This window comes from Saccopteryx leptura, chromosome 6 (genome assembly GCF_036850995.1).
Source record: "Saccopteryx leptura isolate mSacLep1 chromosome 6, mSacLep1_pri_phased_curated, whole genome shotgun sequence".
Taxonomy (NCBI): domain Eukaryota; kingdom Metazoa; phylum Chordata; class Mammalia; order Chiroptera; family Emballonuridae; genus Saccopteryx; species Saccopteryx leptura.
In genome coordinates this window covers 156,430,002-156,445,330 of record NC_089508.1, presented here as the reverse complement: position 1 = coordinate 156,445,330, position 15,329 = coordinate 156,430,002, and the positions used below count along the sequence as shown (strand labels likewise).

The window sequence follows — 15,329 nt, the reverse complement described above, 5'->3', positions numbered from 1 at the left end:
GGGATTTCTTTAATAAGGCAGGGAGTATAACCATAGAGATAGTTTGCCAGTTACATTCAAGCACTCAAGCACTGTCTTTTCCTTATGGAAAGGAACACACTTTGACCACAAATTTCATTAATTATTCAGTTGACACTGTGTATAGAGTATTTTTATTTTACTTTTAAATTTTATTTACTGATTGATTTTAGAGAACCTTTAGAAAGAGAGAGAGAAAGAAAGGAAGAGAAATATTGATTTGTTCCACCTATTCATACATTCATTGTTTGATTTTTGTATGTGCCTGACCAGGATCAAAGCCACAATCTTGGTGTATCTGGATGAAGCTCTAACTAACTGAGCTACCTGGCCAGGGCTATGTACAGAATTTTTTTTTTTTTTTTTGTATTTTTCTGAAGCTGGAAACAGGGAGAGACAGTCAGACTCCCGCATGCGCCCGACCGGGATCCACCCGGCATGCCCACCAGGGGGCGACGCTCTGCCCACCAGGGGGCGTCGCTCTGTTGCGACCAGAGCCACTCTAGCGCCTGGGGCAGAGGCCAAGGAGCCATCCCCAGCGCCTGGGCCATCTTTGCTCCAATAGAGCCTCGCTGCGGGAGGGGAAGAGAGAGACAGAGAGGAAGGAGAGGGGGAGGGGTGGAGAAGCAGATGGGCGCTTCTCCTGTGTGCCCTGGCCGGGAATTGAACCCGGGACTTCTGCACGCCAGGCCGACGCTCTACCACTGAGCCAACCGGCCAGGGCCACAAACCCTTCTTTATTCAGGCTTTATCATAGGAGCCTTGCTGAGTTGAGGAGACAGAGAACAGGTTTGGAGAGGCAGAAGTGACTAGAATTTGCTGCGTAAGAATAGTAGAGAGGAAGGAGCTCTGCAGAGAATGAGCTCCAGAAATGGTTGTGGCTGAATACTAATCTGTGCCTGCACAGGGTAAAACTCCACATGGCCACTCAAAGAACAGCTTCTAGAGAAGATTGTAGCGGCGTGTTAACCACTGGGAATCATTCATGTTCCCATCAGCCAGAATGGAGAGATCTGGTTGAGTATACAGGGTATTTATTTGATAGAAGCTCCAAAAGGCTTAGACCTTAGTAATGGGTTATAGTAGCCTCAGAGTAAAGCCTCTTTAGATCTGTCCTAACAAAACTTAAAAACTGATATGCAATCAGTTTAACTGCCTGCCAGAAAAAAGTTGAACTGCCTGCCAGAACAAAGTCTTCAAAAGTATACAACAAAATCTACCACCCAGTCAAAAAATTACTGGACATGCAAAGAAGCAGGAAAGTGTAATCCATAACTAGGAGGAAAATCAATCATTAGAAATAGAACCAAAAATGACAATGATGATGGAATTGGCAAATAGAAAGTTAAAAACAGCTGTTATGAATATGCTCAAGGGTTTAAGGAAAACATGAGCATAATGAGAGAAATGGAAGATATAAAAGAACCCAATAGAATATCTGAAATGAAGTTTTCATTGGATAGGATTAATAGCAAATTAGACAGTGCTGGTACTGTAGAAGGAAAGATCAGTGAACTTAAGTCAATGCAACAGGAACTATAAAATGTGGCACAGAAGGAAAATATGACTGAGAAAGAAAATAAACAGAGCCTCAGTGACTTATGGGATACTGTCAAGCCATCTAGCACAGTGGTCCCCAACCTTTTTTGGGCCACGGACCAGTTTAATGTCAGAAAATATTTTCACTGACCGGCCTTTAGGGTGGGACAGATAAATGTATCACGTGACTGAGTCAAGCGTCAAGAGTGAGTCTTAGACGGATGTAACAGAGGGAATCTGGTCATTTTTTAAAAATAAAACATCATTCAGACTTAAATATAAATAAAATTGAAATAATGCAAGTTATTTATTCTTTCTCCGCAGACCGGTACCAAATGGCCCATGGACTGGTACTGGTCCGTGGCCCGGGGGTTGGGGACCACTGATCTAGCAGACCTACAATTGAAGTCCCAGAATTGGAGGGAGGTAGGGAACAGAAAAAATATTTGAAGAAATAATAGCCAAAATTTTTTTATGATAATTGCTTGTCATTAAAGACTCACTTGTAAAATTTGACAGCCACAAGACAAAATTATTTATTCTGCCTGTGTCATTTAAGCTAATTCACAGGAAAAATTATTAGATTGTTCACACAAAAAAATAATTGTCTGAATGGATTAACATTTTCAGCAAGAGAAATAGAAAGGGAAAAATAAGTGATGGGTTTGTGGTGCTGGGTAGTAAAGACTGGAGTTGAGCAGTACCATGACTTGTGTTATAGCATTGATATGTCTTAGAGTATATCTGATTACAGTGAAGAATTCTTTTATCAGTTTCTAAATGTTTGATCTATTTGTAGTTAAAGTAAATCAAATACTAAGTAACAATATATATCATGAATGGATTTCTGATTTTCATGTTGTAAAATATTTTATTATTTAGCTTCAGAAGAACTAACCATTGCTGGCATGACCTTTACAACTTTTGATCTGGGAGGCCACGTTCAAGGTAAGATTCTGTTACTCTTACCATAGCTTTATTTTAATTTAATAAAAAAATGACCATTATGTTCCAAGCACAAAATCTCATTCTACTCAAGGAGGGCCAGAGTAGACTTTAAATTCAGGAATTATTACTCCCAGCTAAATGCTTTAAAGGCAAAGGGTGTTTTCATGCTTCTCCTGGGCAATTTAAGTCTGAATTGCTTTTGGTGGTAAAGCAAATGAGTAAAATTGATCCTCCATTCTCTCTCTGCCCTAATCCACCTCTCACTTGTTGTTACTGTCATGTTGTGAATGTTACTGTTCTGTATAAAAAAAACCCAGTGGCTAACTCTACCTACAAATTAAAGGCCAAACTCATTGACCTGGCATTTAGGGTTCCTTTGATCTGATTCCATTTTACTTTTCAAGTCTTTATTTCCCACTATTTCCCTTCCCATTTTCTATTCTAACCAAGCCATGCCCATTTGGTGTTCTCCCCCCTCTGTGTTTTTGCTCATGCTATCCCCATATCACATGAGTGACCCCTCTAGGGCCCAGGGTGAACACTGCCACCTTCCCCGAGGAGATGTTTCCAGCTGGGAGTGCTCTCAAATGTGCTTCCACAGCACGTAGTGCAATTGTTCACATGTCTGCAGTTTTGAAAGACTGCCTTCTCTCCTCTCCTAAAGTTTCTGGGACTAAAATCCTGTTCTTTTTTTTTCTGTTTATTTTTTATATCCCCAAAAGAACTTGGCAGTACCCAGAGCATAATAATTCATAAATAAAGAATAATACAGCCTGACCTGTGGTGGCTCAGTGGATAAAGTGTCTACCTGGAATGTTAAGGTTGCTGGTTCGAAACCCTGGGCTTGCCCGGTCAAGGCACATATGGGAGTTGATGCTTCCTGTTACCCCACACTTGTCCTCTCTCTCTAAAATAAATTTTAAAAATCTTTGAAAAAAAAAAAGAAAGGGAGACTACAGCCTCTAGTCAGTGGCTCAATAGATAGCCTGGCGTATGGATGTCCCAGGTTCGATTTCCAGTCAAGGCACACAGGAGAAGTGACCATCTCCTTCTCCCTCTTTCTTCTCCCCCTTCTTTTCCTTTTCTGTTCTCATAGCCAGTGACTCGATTGGTTTGAGCATGGCCTTGGGTGCTGAGGATAGCTCTGTTAGAGCACATCAGCCTCAGGCACTAAAAATAGCTCAGTACTCTAGCATCAGCCTAAGATGGGTTGCCTGCTGGATCCTAGTTGAGGTTCAATCAGGAGTCTGTCTCACTGTCTCCCCTCCTCTCACAAAAAAAAATAAAAGTTTTTGGACATTCTAAAAACCTCATATGACAAATAGTTGAAAAGGTTTTATAGTTGTAGCTAGTAAAAGCACATTTGAGACATATAGTAATTGTTTGAAATTCACAAAGTAATTTCTGGAATATAATTATTAGAGGGAATTGGAACCTAATGGAGCTCATATGAGACTTCATTTCTACATTGTTTTTAAGATATGTCATAAAACTGAAGTCAGAGAAAAAAGGTATTTTCCTCTGGGATACTCCAAAAATTATTTTCTCTAGAAAAAAATGTCATGAATAAAATTATCCTAATGGTTTTAGAGACTTTAGTTTATTTCTGATACGAGTAGAACAGTTTGCTTTTATTATTTTAACTTCAGTTTGTACCTGGTACTAATATCCTTTTGCCACTGACTCCAAATTTACTACTGGCTAAAAAACAAAAACAAAAAACTAATAAACTAGAAATGTCAAAAAATGAATACTGCATGTGAAAATAGTAGCAGTTGTCCAGTGAACTTAACAAGCATCATGTCCATTGGTAGCAGATATGAAGTCTTTCTACTTCTAACATAGGAACATGGGGGCAGAGTAAAATATTGACTTGCCCACAATCAAGGAAAGCCCAAAGCTTTGTTTTCTGGAAAGATTTTGGCAACACCGGGTAAAGATTAACGAGAATATAGTGAAACAGCAGCAGCTAAGGGATAAGTACACTTGGTATCTTATTGGACTTTCCATCAAACCATCTGCTAGGTTTGACCAGCAAATAAAATCTAACTCCTGATTGTTTTTGTTAGCTCGAAGAGTGTGGAAAAACTACCTTCCTGCTATCAATGGCATTGTATTTCTGGTGGATTGTGCAGACCATGAAAGGCTGTTAGAATCAAAAGAAGAACTTAATGTAAGTTAAATAATTAAAACTAAACATAGTTGGATTACTAGTAAGCCTGAGGAAATAGGTTGGAGATCTAGGTATCAGAGTATAGGCTCTGATGCAACTCCTGGCAATTTGTGGAGCTCAGTGATTACTTAGAATGCAGAAGGAGTAGCTGTTGAAGAAGTACTAATGTAGACTTCTTTCCTGAAAACTAGAGCTCACTCTGTGCAGTGTGCCCTTGTAAGATATTCATGTCTGCTACATTCCTAGAGTGGCTTGGTCTTGAGCCCCTGGTCATCCTCAGATGCCAGTTTCTTAAGGACTTGGCCAGAACCTAGAAGTGATATAACATACTATCTTTGTCACCACTCCCAGGAATGAGCAAGGCCATGTGTAGCTACTTCCCCTCACTTCATCTAGATCAGATGCTTCTCAAAGGGGCACAGGAGTGGCAGGCAAGGCCAGCACTAGATTTTGAGCCACAGAGAGCAGGTCCATGATTTAACTGAAGGCTGGCCTGCCGATGCCTCTGCCCAGAATAGGTGAAAAAATGCTTACTTATGTGTAAAAGTCCAGGTAGGTTCGGTGGTTATGAAACAGGGTGAAGGAATTCCTAAGTTCCTACTTTATGCCACACGCTATGCATATTACCTCATTTAATTCTCATATCAACTTCATAAGGTAGGTGCTACTACTCCAGATTCTCTTTGAACTTCAGTGAGACCTATTTGTCCAAGATCTCACAGCTCGGAAGCAGCAGAACAAGAAGTGAAACCAGTCTGCCTGTTTTCAAGGTGTTGGCTTTGGTCACTGTACCTCACTGAGTCACAGAGCAAGCAGTGTGAACAGCTACAGAAGGAGCCTTAGGGAGACATAAGAATTGGGCTGATGGATTCATTGAGCTCACTTTAAGGAAAAGCTTGACAAAGAAAGTTGGCAAAACTGACATTTTATGATAGAGAATGAATTACAAGATACCCATTTGGTATCTTGTAAACATAAGCCCTTCAGATGGTTTCTTATTGACATCTTGTGCTTCTTTTTGTTTTGATTTTTTTTCAGTCACTGATGACAGATGAAACCATTGCTAATGTGCCTATACTGATTTTTGGGAATAAGATTGACAGACCTGAAGCCATCAGTGAAGAGAGGTTACGAGAGATGTTTGGTTTATATGGTCAGACAACAGGAAAGGTAAAAAAAAAACAACTTGTTTGACAAGCGTGAATATTTCATTTAACAGTACATTTTTATCTTCTGATTTTTTTTTAAATTTAGGTATAATACATAACATATTACTTTCATGTGTACAACAAAATGTCATTTTACATTACTAAAATCCAACTACACAAGCCCATTATCTTTCCTTTTTTTAAAAAAAAAACTATCATTTATACATCAATTAGAGAAATGCAAATCAAAACCACACCAGACACCTGTCTGAATGGCTGTTACCAAAAGTTAACAAGTAGCCCTGGCCAGATAGCTCAATTGGCTAGAGCATCGTCCAGCGGTTGTGAGTTCCATCCCTGGTCAGGACATATACAGGAACAGATCAATGTTTCCAATGTTTCTGTCTCCCTCTCTTTCCCTTTCTCTCTCTTTAAAATGAATAAATAAATTAAAAACATATATATATATATATTTATTTATTTATTTTGTATTTTTCTGAAGCTAGAAATGGGGAGAGACAGACAGACTCCCGCATGCGCCCGACCGGGATCCACCCGGCACGCCCACCAGGGGACGACGCTCTGCCCACCAGGGGGCGATGCTCTGCCCCTCCTGGGCGTCGCTCTGCCGCGACCAGAGCCACTCTAGCGTCTGGGGCAGAAGCCAAGGAGTCATCCCCAGCGCCCGGGCCATCTTTGCTCCAATGGAGCCTTGGCTGCGGGAGGGGAAGAGAGAGAGAGAGGAAGGAGAGGGGGAGGGGTGGAGAAGCAGATGGGTGCTTTTCCTGTGTGCCCTGGCCGGGAATCGAACCTGGGACTTCTGCACGCCAGGCCGACGCTCTACCACTGAGCCAACCGGCCAGGGCTATATGTTTTTAAGTTAAATAACATGTGTTGGCAAGGCTGTAAAGAAAAGGGAACCTTTGGGCACTGTTGGTTGGGATTGTATATTGGTACAGCCACTGTGGAAGATAGTATAGATATTCCTCAAAAAGCTAAAAATAGAACAATATGATCCAGCGATTCTGCATCTGGGTATTTATCTGAAGAACTCAAAAACACTAATTCAAAAAGATATATACATCTCTATTGTGTGTTGTAGCATTGCTTATAACAGCCAAGATACAGAAGCAGCTCAGGTGTCCATCAGTACATGAGTGGATAAAGGAGATGTTAGTGTGTAGTATCCAGTAATAAACAATAAGTTTTGCCATTTGCAACAATATGGATGAACCTAGAAGACATTCTAAGTGAGATAAGTCAGACAGAAAAATATAAATACCATATGGATTCATTTATAATGTGGAACCTTAAACATAAAGCAGAAACAGACTCAGAGAAACAGACACCAAAGGGATGGTTGTCCAAGGGGTGGGAGATGAGGTGGGTGAGTAAAAAGGTGATGGGGAATTGAGTCAATAATATTGTGATACGTTTGCATGGTGACATGACTATCTAGAATTAGTGGGGTGATCACAATGTAAGGTATAACAATGTTGACTTAACTGCCTGTGACTTAACTGCTTGTGGTGGCTCAGTGGTTATAAAGCATCAACCCGGAATGCTGAGGTTGCTGGTTCGAAGCCCCAGGCTTGCCTGGTCAGCGTACATACAAGCAGCAACTACTGCGAGTTGATGCTTCCCTCTATTCCCCGGCCTTTCTCTCTTTCTCTCGCTCTCTCCTCTCTCTAAAAAATATATAAGGTCTACCGGAAAGTTTTCTTACTGTCAATAAACTTTATTAAATAATATAATTGCCATTATTATTAATGATTTCTTGCCAGCGTGAGCGCAATTTATATATCCCATTTTTGAAAAATGTTTTATCTTTTGATGTGAAAAATTGAACCAGTGCTTGTTTGATATCTTCTTCATTTTTGAATTTTTTGCCCTTCAAAAAGTTTTGTAAGGACAAAAACAAGTGATAGTCAGAGGGTGCTAAGTCCGGGGAATATGGTGGATGCGACAGACATGCTTCTATAGCATTTCTTCCTTGTTGAAATTCGTAAAAATTACAGTGGCGTAAATGAACTTTATCAGTAGCTATGGGTACACTATCGCTTCACACATAAGACTAATGTGAATCAACTTTGTTTTAGTTAATTTGCTACATCAGTATGTATACATTAAGTGATAAAAATAGAGAGGCACACATGCGCCAAATAAACATGTGCTTACGTGTCGAAACTTGTGATAGAAACGGACAGAACTTTCCGGTAGACCTTATATATATTGAGCCTGACCAGGTGGTGGTACAGTGGATAGAGCATAGGACTGGGACGTGGAGGACCCAGGTTCAAAACCCTGAGGTCACCGGCTTGAGCATGTGCTCATCTGGCTTGAGCGTGGGATCATAGACATGACCCCATGGTCACTGGCTTGAAGCCTGAGGTCGCTGGCTTGAGCAAGGGGTCACAGGCTCCTGCTGGAGCCCCTTCTCTGGTCAAGGTGCATATGAGAAAGCAATCAATGAACAACTAAAGTGACGCACCTATGAGTTGATGCTCCACTTCTCTCTTGCTAAAAAAAAAAAAAATGAAAAAAAAATTACCAAAGTTTACAAACAAAATTTCCTTGGTTTACATATATTCAGGTTATAGAAATACTGCAGCTGATGGAAGGAAACTCTTATGTTACACAATGTAGACTTGAGTCTCCTTCTATCTTTTTTTTTTTTTTAAGATTTTATTTATTGATTTTAGAGAGAGGAGAGACAGACAGAAAGAGGGGAGGAGAAGGAATCATCAACTCATAATAGTTGCTTCTCATATGTGCCTTGACGGGGCAAGCCCAGGGTTTTGAATCAGCGACTTCAGCATTCCAAATCGATACTCGATCCACTGCACTACCACAGGTCAGGGTCTGTCTTCTTTTTAATAACTCAATTCCATATTAATTTTAGGAAATGCCTTGTTTAGTCATAAACCTACTCAGAGAGTACTCATGCTTAATATTTGTGAAGCCAGTTTGAGTAACCTGAATTTTTTCTAAGTCAGTCCAAAATTATTTCTGTTCCTGAGTGCCTCGTAAGCCACTTCGTCCCCATTCTGCCCTGAGGTGGGACACAGAAGAGGGGGCTGTGTTTAGAGGACCCAGATGCCAGCATGGCTGGATCACAGTCACCTTTTGTTCTAAGATATATTGTATAAGCTGCAGTTCTGTGGGGGAGTGGAGCTTTTATTTCACAAAGGGGTCATCCAGCATGTTTGTCTTCTCTTCCAGGGCAATGTATCTCTGAAAGAGTTGAATGCCCGGCCCTTAGAAGTCTTCATGTGCAGTGTGCTCAAAAGGCAAGGTTACGGGGAAGGCTTCCGCTGGATGGCGCAGTACATAGATTAACACCAGCTGCCTTGGGTCCAGCTCTCGCCACTCAGGCCTACTCAGAGATTTGATTGCTGAACATGCGTAACTTGAATTCAATAGACTTTTGTTGTTTAGAAAACAGATATTTTTTAGATTAATATTATATCAACTTAATTTGAGTGAGAATTGAACTGATTCAAGTAAGTTTGAATATCACAATGTTAACTTTCTAATTCCATAAAGATAATTAGTTTTTACAGTTTGTAATCTGACATGACCCCCAGCACCATTTATAAAGAGCAGCTTTGCAGCAGTACATTTGAAGCACTTTTAACAATATGAAAGTACAAATATAAACCAAAATTAAAAGCTCATCATGTTAAAATTTTTATGTACTTTTTGGAACTAGTTTTTAAATTTTAGATATGTCCACCTATCTTAAGTGTACAGTTAATAATTAGCTTATTGATGATTGCATGATGCCTTACAGGTTTCAATATTTTTTCTTATGCAAACGTCATGCAATAAAACAGACCTTTGTGTTTTGGCATCTTTGTTGGACAAATGTTTCATTTTAATGTGTCTTATTTAGCTAGTATGCTCTGAAACTTTGAATATGTATATTATATATAAGAGGTGGTTGTTAGGAAAGAAAATTGCTTCAGAATATTTAGAATAATGTTTCAATCCCCAGAGACTTTTGGATTTATCATGAGACAGGTTGTGCTTGGTATACCTTATACCACATTTATCTCTGAATCCTGTATTTTTTATCAATAACAGTACCATTATCAGTGCTGATTGGGTCCCTGTGGGATTCGCCTTCTGAAGAAAAACACATCTTGTGGTACAACACTAGGCTAGTTTTGGGTTTACAAGACCCCTGTAGCTCCATTCCAGTTGTCTAATTCCAAAGTGCGCCATTCCTACTGGTGCCTGGCTTGGTAATCTGCCTTGTCAACAAATGTAGTGACAGGCACCAGTCTCCCCGCATTTAGTTACTCCCCCGTCTCTTTGTACTGAATAGCACTTCCTGGGCAAGTGACAAGCAGGGTCCTTTGTAGTTCATTGCGGAGCCTTCGGACCTGAGAAAGAAGAGCCCCCTCTGCCTCCTTGTCAGGGAGACGTGTCCTCTAAGCCCTTAGGCATTCTTTGTTATATTTCATTTCTTGGAAAGAAAATTAATGCTTGTATTTAACTTTCTTTTTTCTTAGTTGCTCCCAGCCAGCTGTTACATTACAGCTCAGAGGCTTTTACTTTGAGACATAACGCTGGCCATGTGGTTATGTCCATTAAGAGATTCCCCTAATTAGTAAAAATAAGATGAAAGACAAGTGCCAAATATGTATTTTTAAAGACTCTCAAGTTAAGATTTCTCTGTTGGTTATCAACCAAGATTTTATAGTATATTTAACCAATACCATTGAGAATAGATCACTTCAGCTCCATCAAGAATAATTTTATTAATAAAATCAGTGTTTTCTCTAGCTATTGCTGACATCCGTTCCTGTAGCCCTTGCACCAGTAATGTAGCACATGGCGGCAGATGAGGGCTGACGCGGATGCCGGGAGGATCGACCAGGGAGCTAAACCAGCAAGGCCATTTCTTAGCATACCATCTGGTTTTAGTAATCTGGCTCTTCTGTTTCGCTTTCAGCTTCCTTCACATCGAAAATTTAGAGCTTTCTCCATGTTTAGAAATGTAGTCGCACCATGGGAAAAGTAGGAAATAACATTTCAGCCTATTGGTTTATTTTGCCAGATATGTTTAAAGTCCTCACTTCTGATGTCCTGACTGAATAGAACTAAGCCTTATTAAAAGTAACTGCCTCTTGTTGACGGTATCATTCTTCAGTTCAAATATTTTGTAATATCTGTTGTGATACTTGAAAAGTTAATTATTTGTCTCATTGGTATAAAGGAAAAAGCTTGTTGGTTTCTCTAGGGGGGGAAATGCTTTTCGATACAAAATATCAAAATATCCAGAATTGTCATTCTAGCTCTGACACTGGGATCAAAGAAACCAAGTCACTGTGGACATTTTCCCAATGATGTAAACTTCATAAGGCCCGGCCCTTTGGAAGAGCAGCTACACTGGCAGCAGCCCGCTGTCCCGCCCCAGGGGCGTGGCCTGCAGGGTCCCCACCATCACCATCAGGCAGCTAGCTCAGAGCTCCCCAGAGCACACAGAGCCCCTGCCCGTTTCAAGAGAACACACACAGCAGAAGCACTGGGGGAACATCCTGTCTGCTTGTGCCAGCGTGTGCACCTGTGGAGTATTTTAAGGGTACATGGCCCTATTGGGGATATAGATGAATTCTGTACCTCCCCCTGTGACGTATGACAATGTAATGGTTAACATTCTTGTATACAAGTTAAGGTTTGGTCCTATATAAATCAAGCACTGTCCAAAAGGTGTTTTAAAATCTTAATTCTAAAACTAAAAATACTAAGTCTTAGCCCACTTTTATATTTCTAAAGGGTTTCTTTCCCCTAAACCTAATTACACTTTTGTGTAACTGGTCAAACTGCTAGATTCCAGTTTATCTTTAGCTCAGCGAATTTTTAGAATGGAGACTATACCATGTTTTAAATCGGGGCATAAACATTTCCTAAAGTACAGCGGCTCCCCTTACCCATGGGAGGTAAGTTCCGAGGCCCCCAGGGGATTCCTGAAACTGCAGATAGCACCAAACCCTCTACAGTATGTTTTTTCCTGGACACACACATCTCTTCACTTTAAGGAAGCACTTTATGGCTTCTCTCTGGCATGTCTGAATGCTGACATCATTACTCTTGTGCTTTGGGGTCATGATTAAATAAAATAAAGATTACTTGAACATAAGCACTGTGATACATAGTTGAGCCAGCTTCTAAGTGACTGACAGGCAGGCAGTGTATACGGAGCGGATACACTGGACAAAGGTGGTTCTTGTCCCAGGTGGAACAGACCCAGACAGAATGGCATGCATTTTAAAATTTACGACTTTTTTTATTTCTGGAATTTTCAATATAATAGTTTTAGACCATGATTGACCACTGGTAGCTGAAACCTCAGAAAGCGAAACCACGGATAAGATGGGGGTCTACTTATATATGAAAAATATATTCTCTACCTTTCTTAGTTCACCCAGTTTCTTTGAGTGCCAAAGATACAGAAATTTAACTGCATGCACAGATCTAAATTTTGGTTTTGTGTGCCTGTGTACATAAATTTACTGTGGTTTACAACATAATAAGCAGAACATTGTTTCTTTACCATAGTTTTCAACTGGCTCACAATTCTCTATAGTTTTTCCAGTACATGAACTACTTGTAAGTCATTAAAATAGGCTAATAGTTGTGATAATAGTGTTTCTTGCCTTCTGCAAAATGATTTGATCAATCACATTTTTTTTTTTGAGAGAGAGGGTGAGTGAGAAAGGCAGGAAGGGAGAGAGATAAGAAGCATCAACTCGTAGTTGTGTCACTTTAGTTGTTCATTGATTGTTTCTTGTATGTACCTTGACTGGGGGGCTCCAGCTGAGCCAGTGACCCCTTGCTCAAGCCAGCAACCCTGGGCTTCAAGCCAGTGACCTTGGGATCATGTCTAGGATCCTGTGCTCAAGCTGGCAACGTTGGACCCTCAAACCTGGGACCTCAGCATCCCAGGTCAATGTTCTATCTACTGTGCCACCACCGGTCAGGCAATCAACCACATTCAAAACCTAGCATTTTTACAAGTTCACCCTTGTGAAATCTGACATGATTTGAGAGATTCAGGAGAAAGATTCACATCTTCTAAACTGTTTTTGGTATGTGGTTCAATGTGGCATTTCAGTGTTGTAGTCACTTATATGACTAAGTGTGCAAGGAGTTATTGCCAAATAAACTTTGGCCATAATACACCGAGAATGGCTAATATAAAGGAAAGTCTCTCAAAATATCTTGTGTTCATTTTCTTTAGAGGATAATGCTTGGATCATTTTAAACATATGTAAAAGTTGGTGAAGCTTCAAAAAATCAAGAAAGCTTGAAGAATAGAAATGAGCAAATACAAATTCCTTAATAGGAAATTAAAGGTTTTCTATAAGCCTTTAATATTTTGCTACAAATATGATTCAAAAAATGATATATCTTCAATGAAGGGCTAAATTCTCACAGCTACATGTTGATGCTTCTGGTTATTTCTGTCACTGTCCTGAAATACAGATCCATGCTTTGTAGCCAGAGAAAGAAAAAGAACAAGCTCTTGTAATCAGGACTATGCCTCTGTGTAAAGTGATCAGGATTTTGCTAAAACCAAGTCTCCACTCCTGCCTGAACCCTGCAACCATGCCCCTGCCCCACATGTGGATAAAAAGATCTCCAAGTATGAAGGGAATCTACAATCTCAAAGATGCAGATCTGAACCAACTAATTTTTGTCCTCATAATTTAGAACATTGAGTAGCTAATATATTTAATACTAGTGATTGATTATTGAGAGCTTTGACCACGTTTAATCAATGTCAAGTAAGCAAACTTATCCAAAGGCAACTTTGTTTCAGGAGTGCCCCCACCCCAAATAGATTTTAGGACAGATATGGGAAAGGCTTTTGTGTGATTTTACGCAGAATTATTTTTGGAAAAGCTGCACTAGAGTGGATGAATTCTTCACACATTTCAAATAGGGGAGGGAGGTTAGGTTTTAGTTCCAAAAATTTGGAGGTAAAATAAATAAATATGGAGGGGTATAAAAGCAGGTGACAATTCTACAGTTTTTGACGTACAAGTTGCTTTTGGAATTTTTTTCATTATCAAGGGTAAGGATTCATACCAGAATGGCCGGCTCTCCAAGGGTTTCTGTATTCCCTGGTGCTGCTGCCCCTAACCCGAACTCTTATCAGCAGCCATACTGAGGCGCGCACACTCAGGGTGAATGTAGGCAAGTGACTTGATACATGATCCAAATGTTTTCCATGGCAAGGCCTTCAGTGTTTGGCTGAATGCAGAGTATGTTGAAGTGGTAAGGAGGTGATAAGTTTTCAGCACTAACCTTGTTTGCACTTTTGTACACTGCTTGCACTAGCATCTTAAGTGTGAATTTCAACAATTGTTTAACAGTGTATACAGATTAAATGTAATTTATATAAAGATGTATCTATTTACATTTATGTATTTTACAAAGAACAACTAGATAGATGGTTAAATGTTTCCTGAATTGTGTTTGTATGTTATTTTTGTTCTATTATCTCTTCACCCCAATGAACTTGACTGTCAGGAGTAGGAAAATAAAATGCTAACCTGGTCTTTGAAAAACTCTAGTATCAATTTTCATTTTTACCACCCAATTGTAATTTTCATTTTACTCATTAGACTTTGAAATCATGAAGATAATAGAACTTTCCCTTTGTACAAGGATTCCAAAAAAAAAAACCTGCCAAAGTACCAAGGCTTAATTCGCCTTACAAGACTGAAAACAACTATGGACAAACTGAAGTAGGACTTATACCATGCTGACTCTGTTGAAATGTGAAAAATAAGGCAACCAGCCCTGGCCGGTTGGCTCAGTGGTAGAGCATTGGCCTGGCATGCAGGAGTCCCGGGTTCGATTCCCAGCCAGGGCACACAGGAGAGGCGCCCATCTGCTTCTCCACCCCTCCCCCTCTCCTTCCTCTGTTTCTCTCTTCCCATCCTGCAGTCAAGGCTCCATTAGAACAAAGTTGGCCAGGGCGCTGAGGATGGCTCCGTGGCCTCTGCCTCAGGCACTAGAATGGCTCCCATTGCAATGAAGCAACACCCTAGATGGGCAGAGCATCACCCTCTGGTGGGCATGCCGGGTGGGTCCCAGTCAGGCGCATGCGAGAGTCTGTCTCTCTGCCTCCCTGCTTCTCACTTCAGAAAAATACAAAAATAAGTAAATAAACAAGGCAACCAGTTTTATTTACATCAAGGTTCTATAGCTTTGAATATAGTATGCATCAGAATACCCTGGAGAGCTTTATTTTTTTAAGTGAAAGGAGGGGAGATAGTGAGACAGACTCTACATGTGCCCAACCAGGATCTACCTGGCAACCCTTGTCAGGCTGATGCTCAAATCAACCAAGCTATCTTTAGTGCCTGAGACTGACACTCAACTGAGCTATCCTTAGTGCTCAGGGCCAACACTTGAACCAATTGAGCCACTGGTTGCAGGAGGAGAAGAGAGTGAGAAGGGGGAGAGAAACAGATGGTCGCTTC

The 15,329-nt window shown here is 40.4% G+C and overlaps 1 protein-coding gene across 2 annotated transcripts in view; it reads left to right on the top strand.

Moving 5' to 3' along the window:
• The window catches only part of SAR1B (secretion associated Ras related GTPase 1B), a 31,526-nt gene extending 17,695 nt beyond the window's left edge, over positions 1-13,831 (top strand). For both annotated transcript variants that reach the window (XM_066344198.1, XM_066344199.1), the window contains 4 exons: positions 2,440-2,505; positions 4,575-4,678; positions 5,717-5,848; positions 9,049-13,831. In XM_066344198.1, coding sequence (XP_066200295.1) covers positions 2,440-2,505; positions 4,575-4,678; positions 5,717-5,848; positions 9,049-9,165 — 419 coding nt within the window. In that variant the 3' untranslated portion in view covers positions 9,166-13,831. The remainder of the gene's footprint in view (positions 1-2,439; positions 2,506-4,574; positions 4,679-5,716; positions 5,849-9,048) is intronic.
• Positions 13,832-15,329: the final 1,498 nt, after the last annotated feature.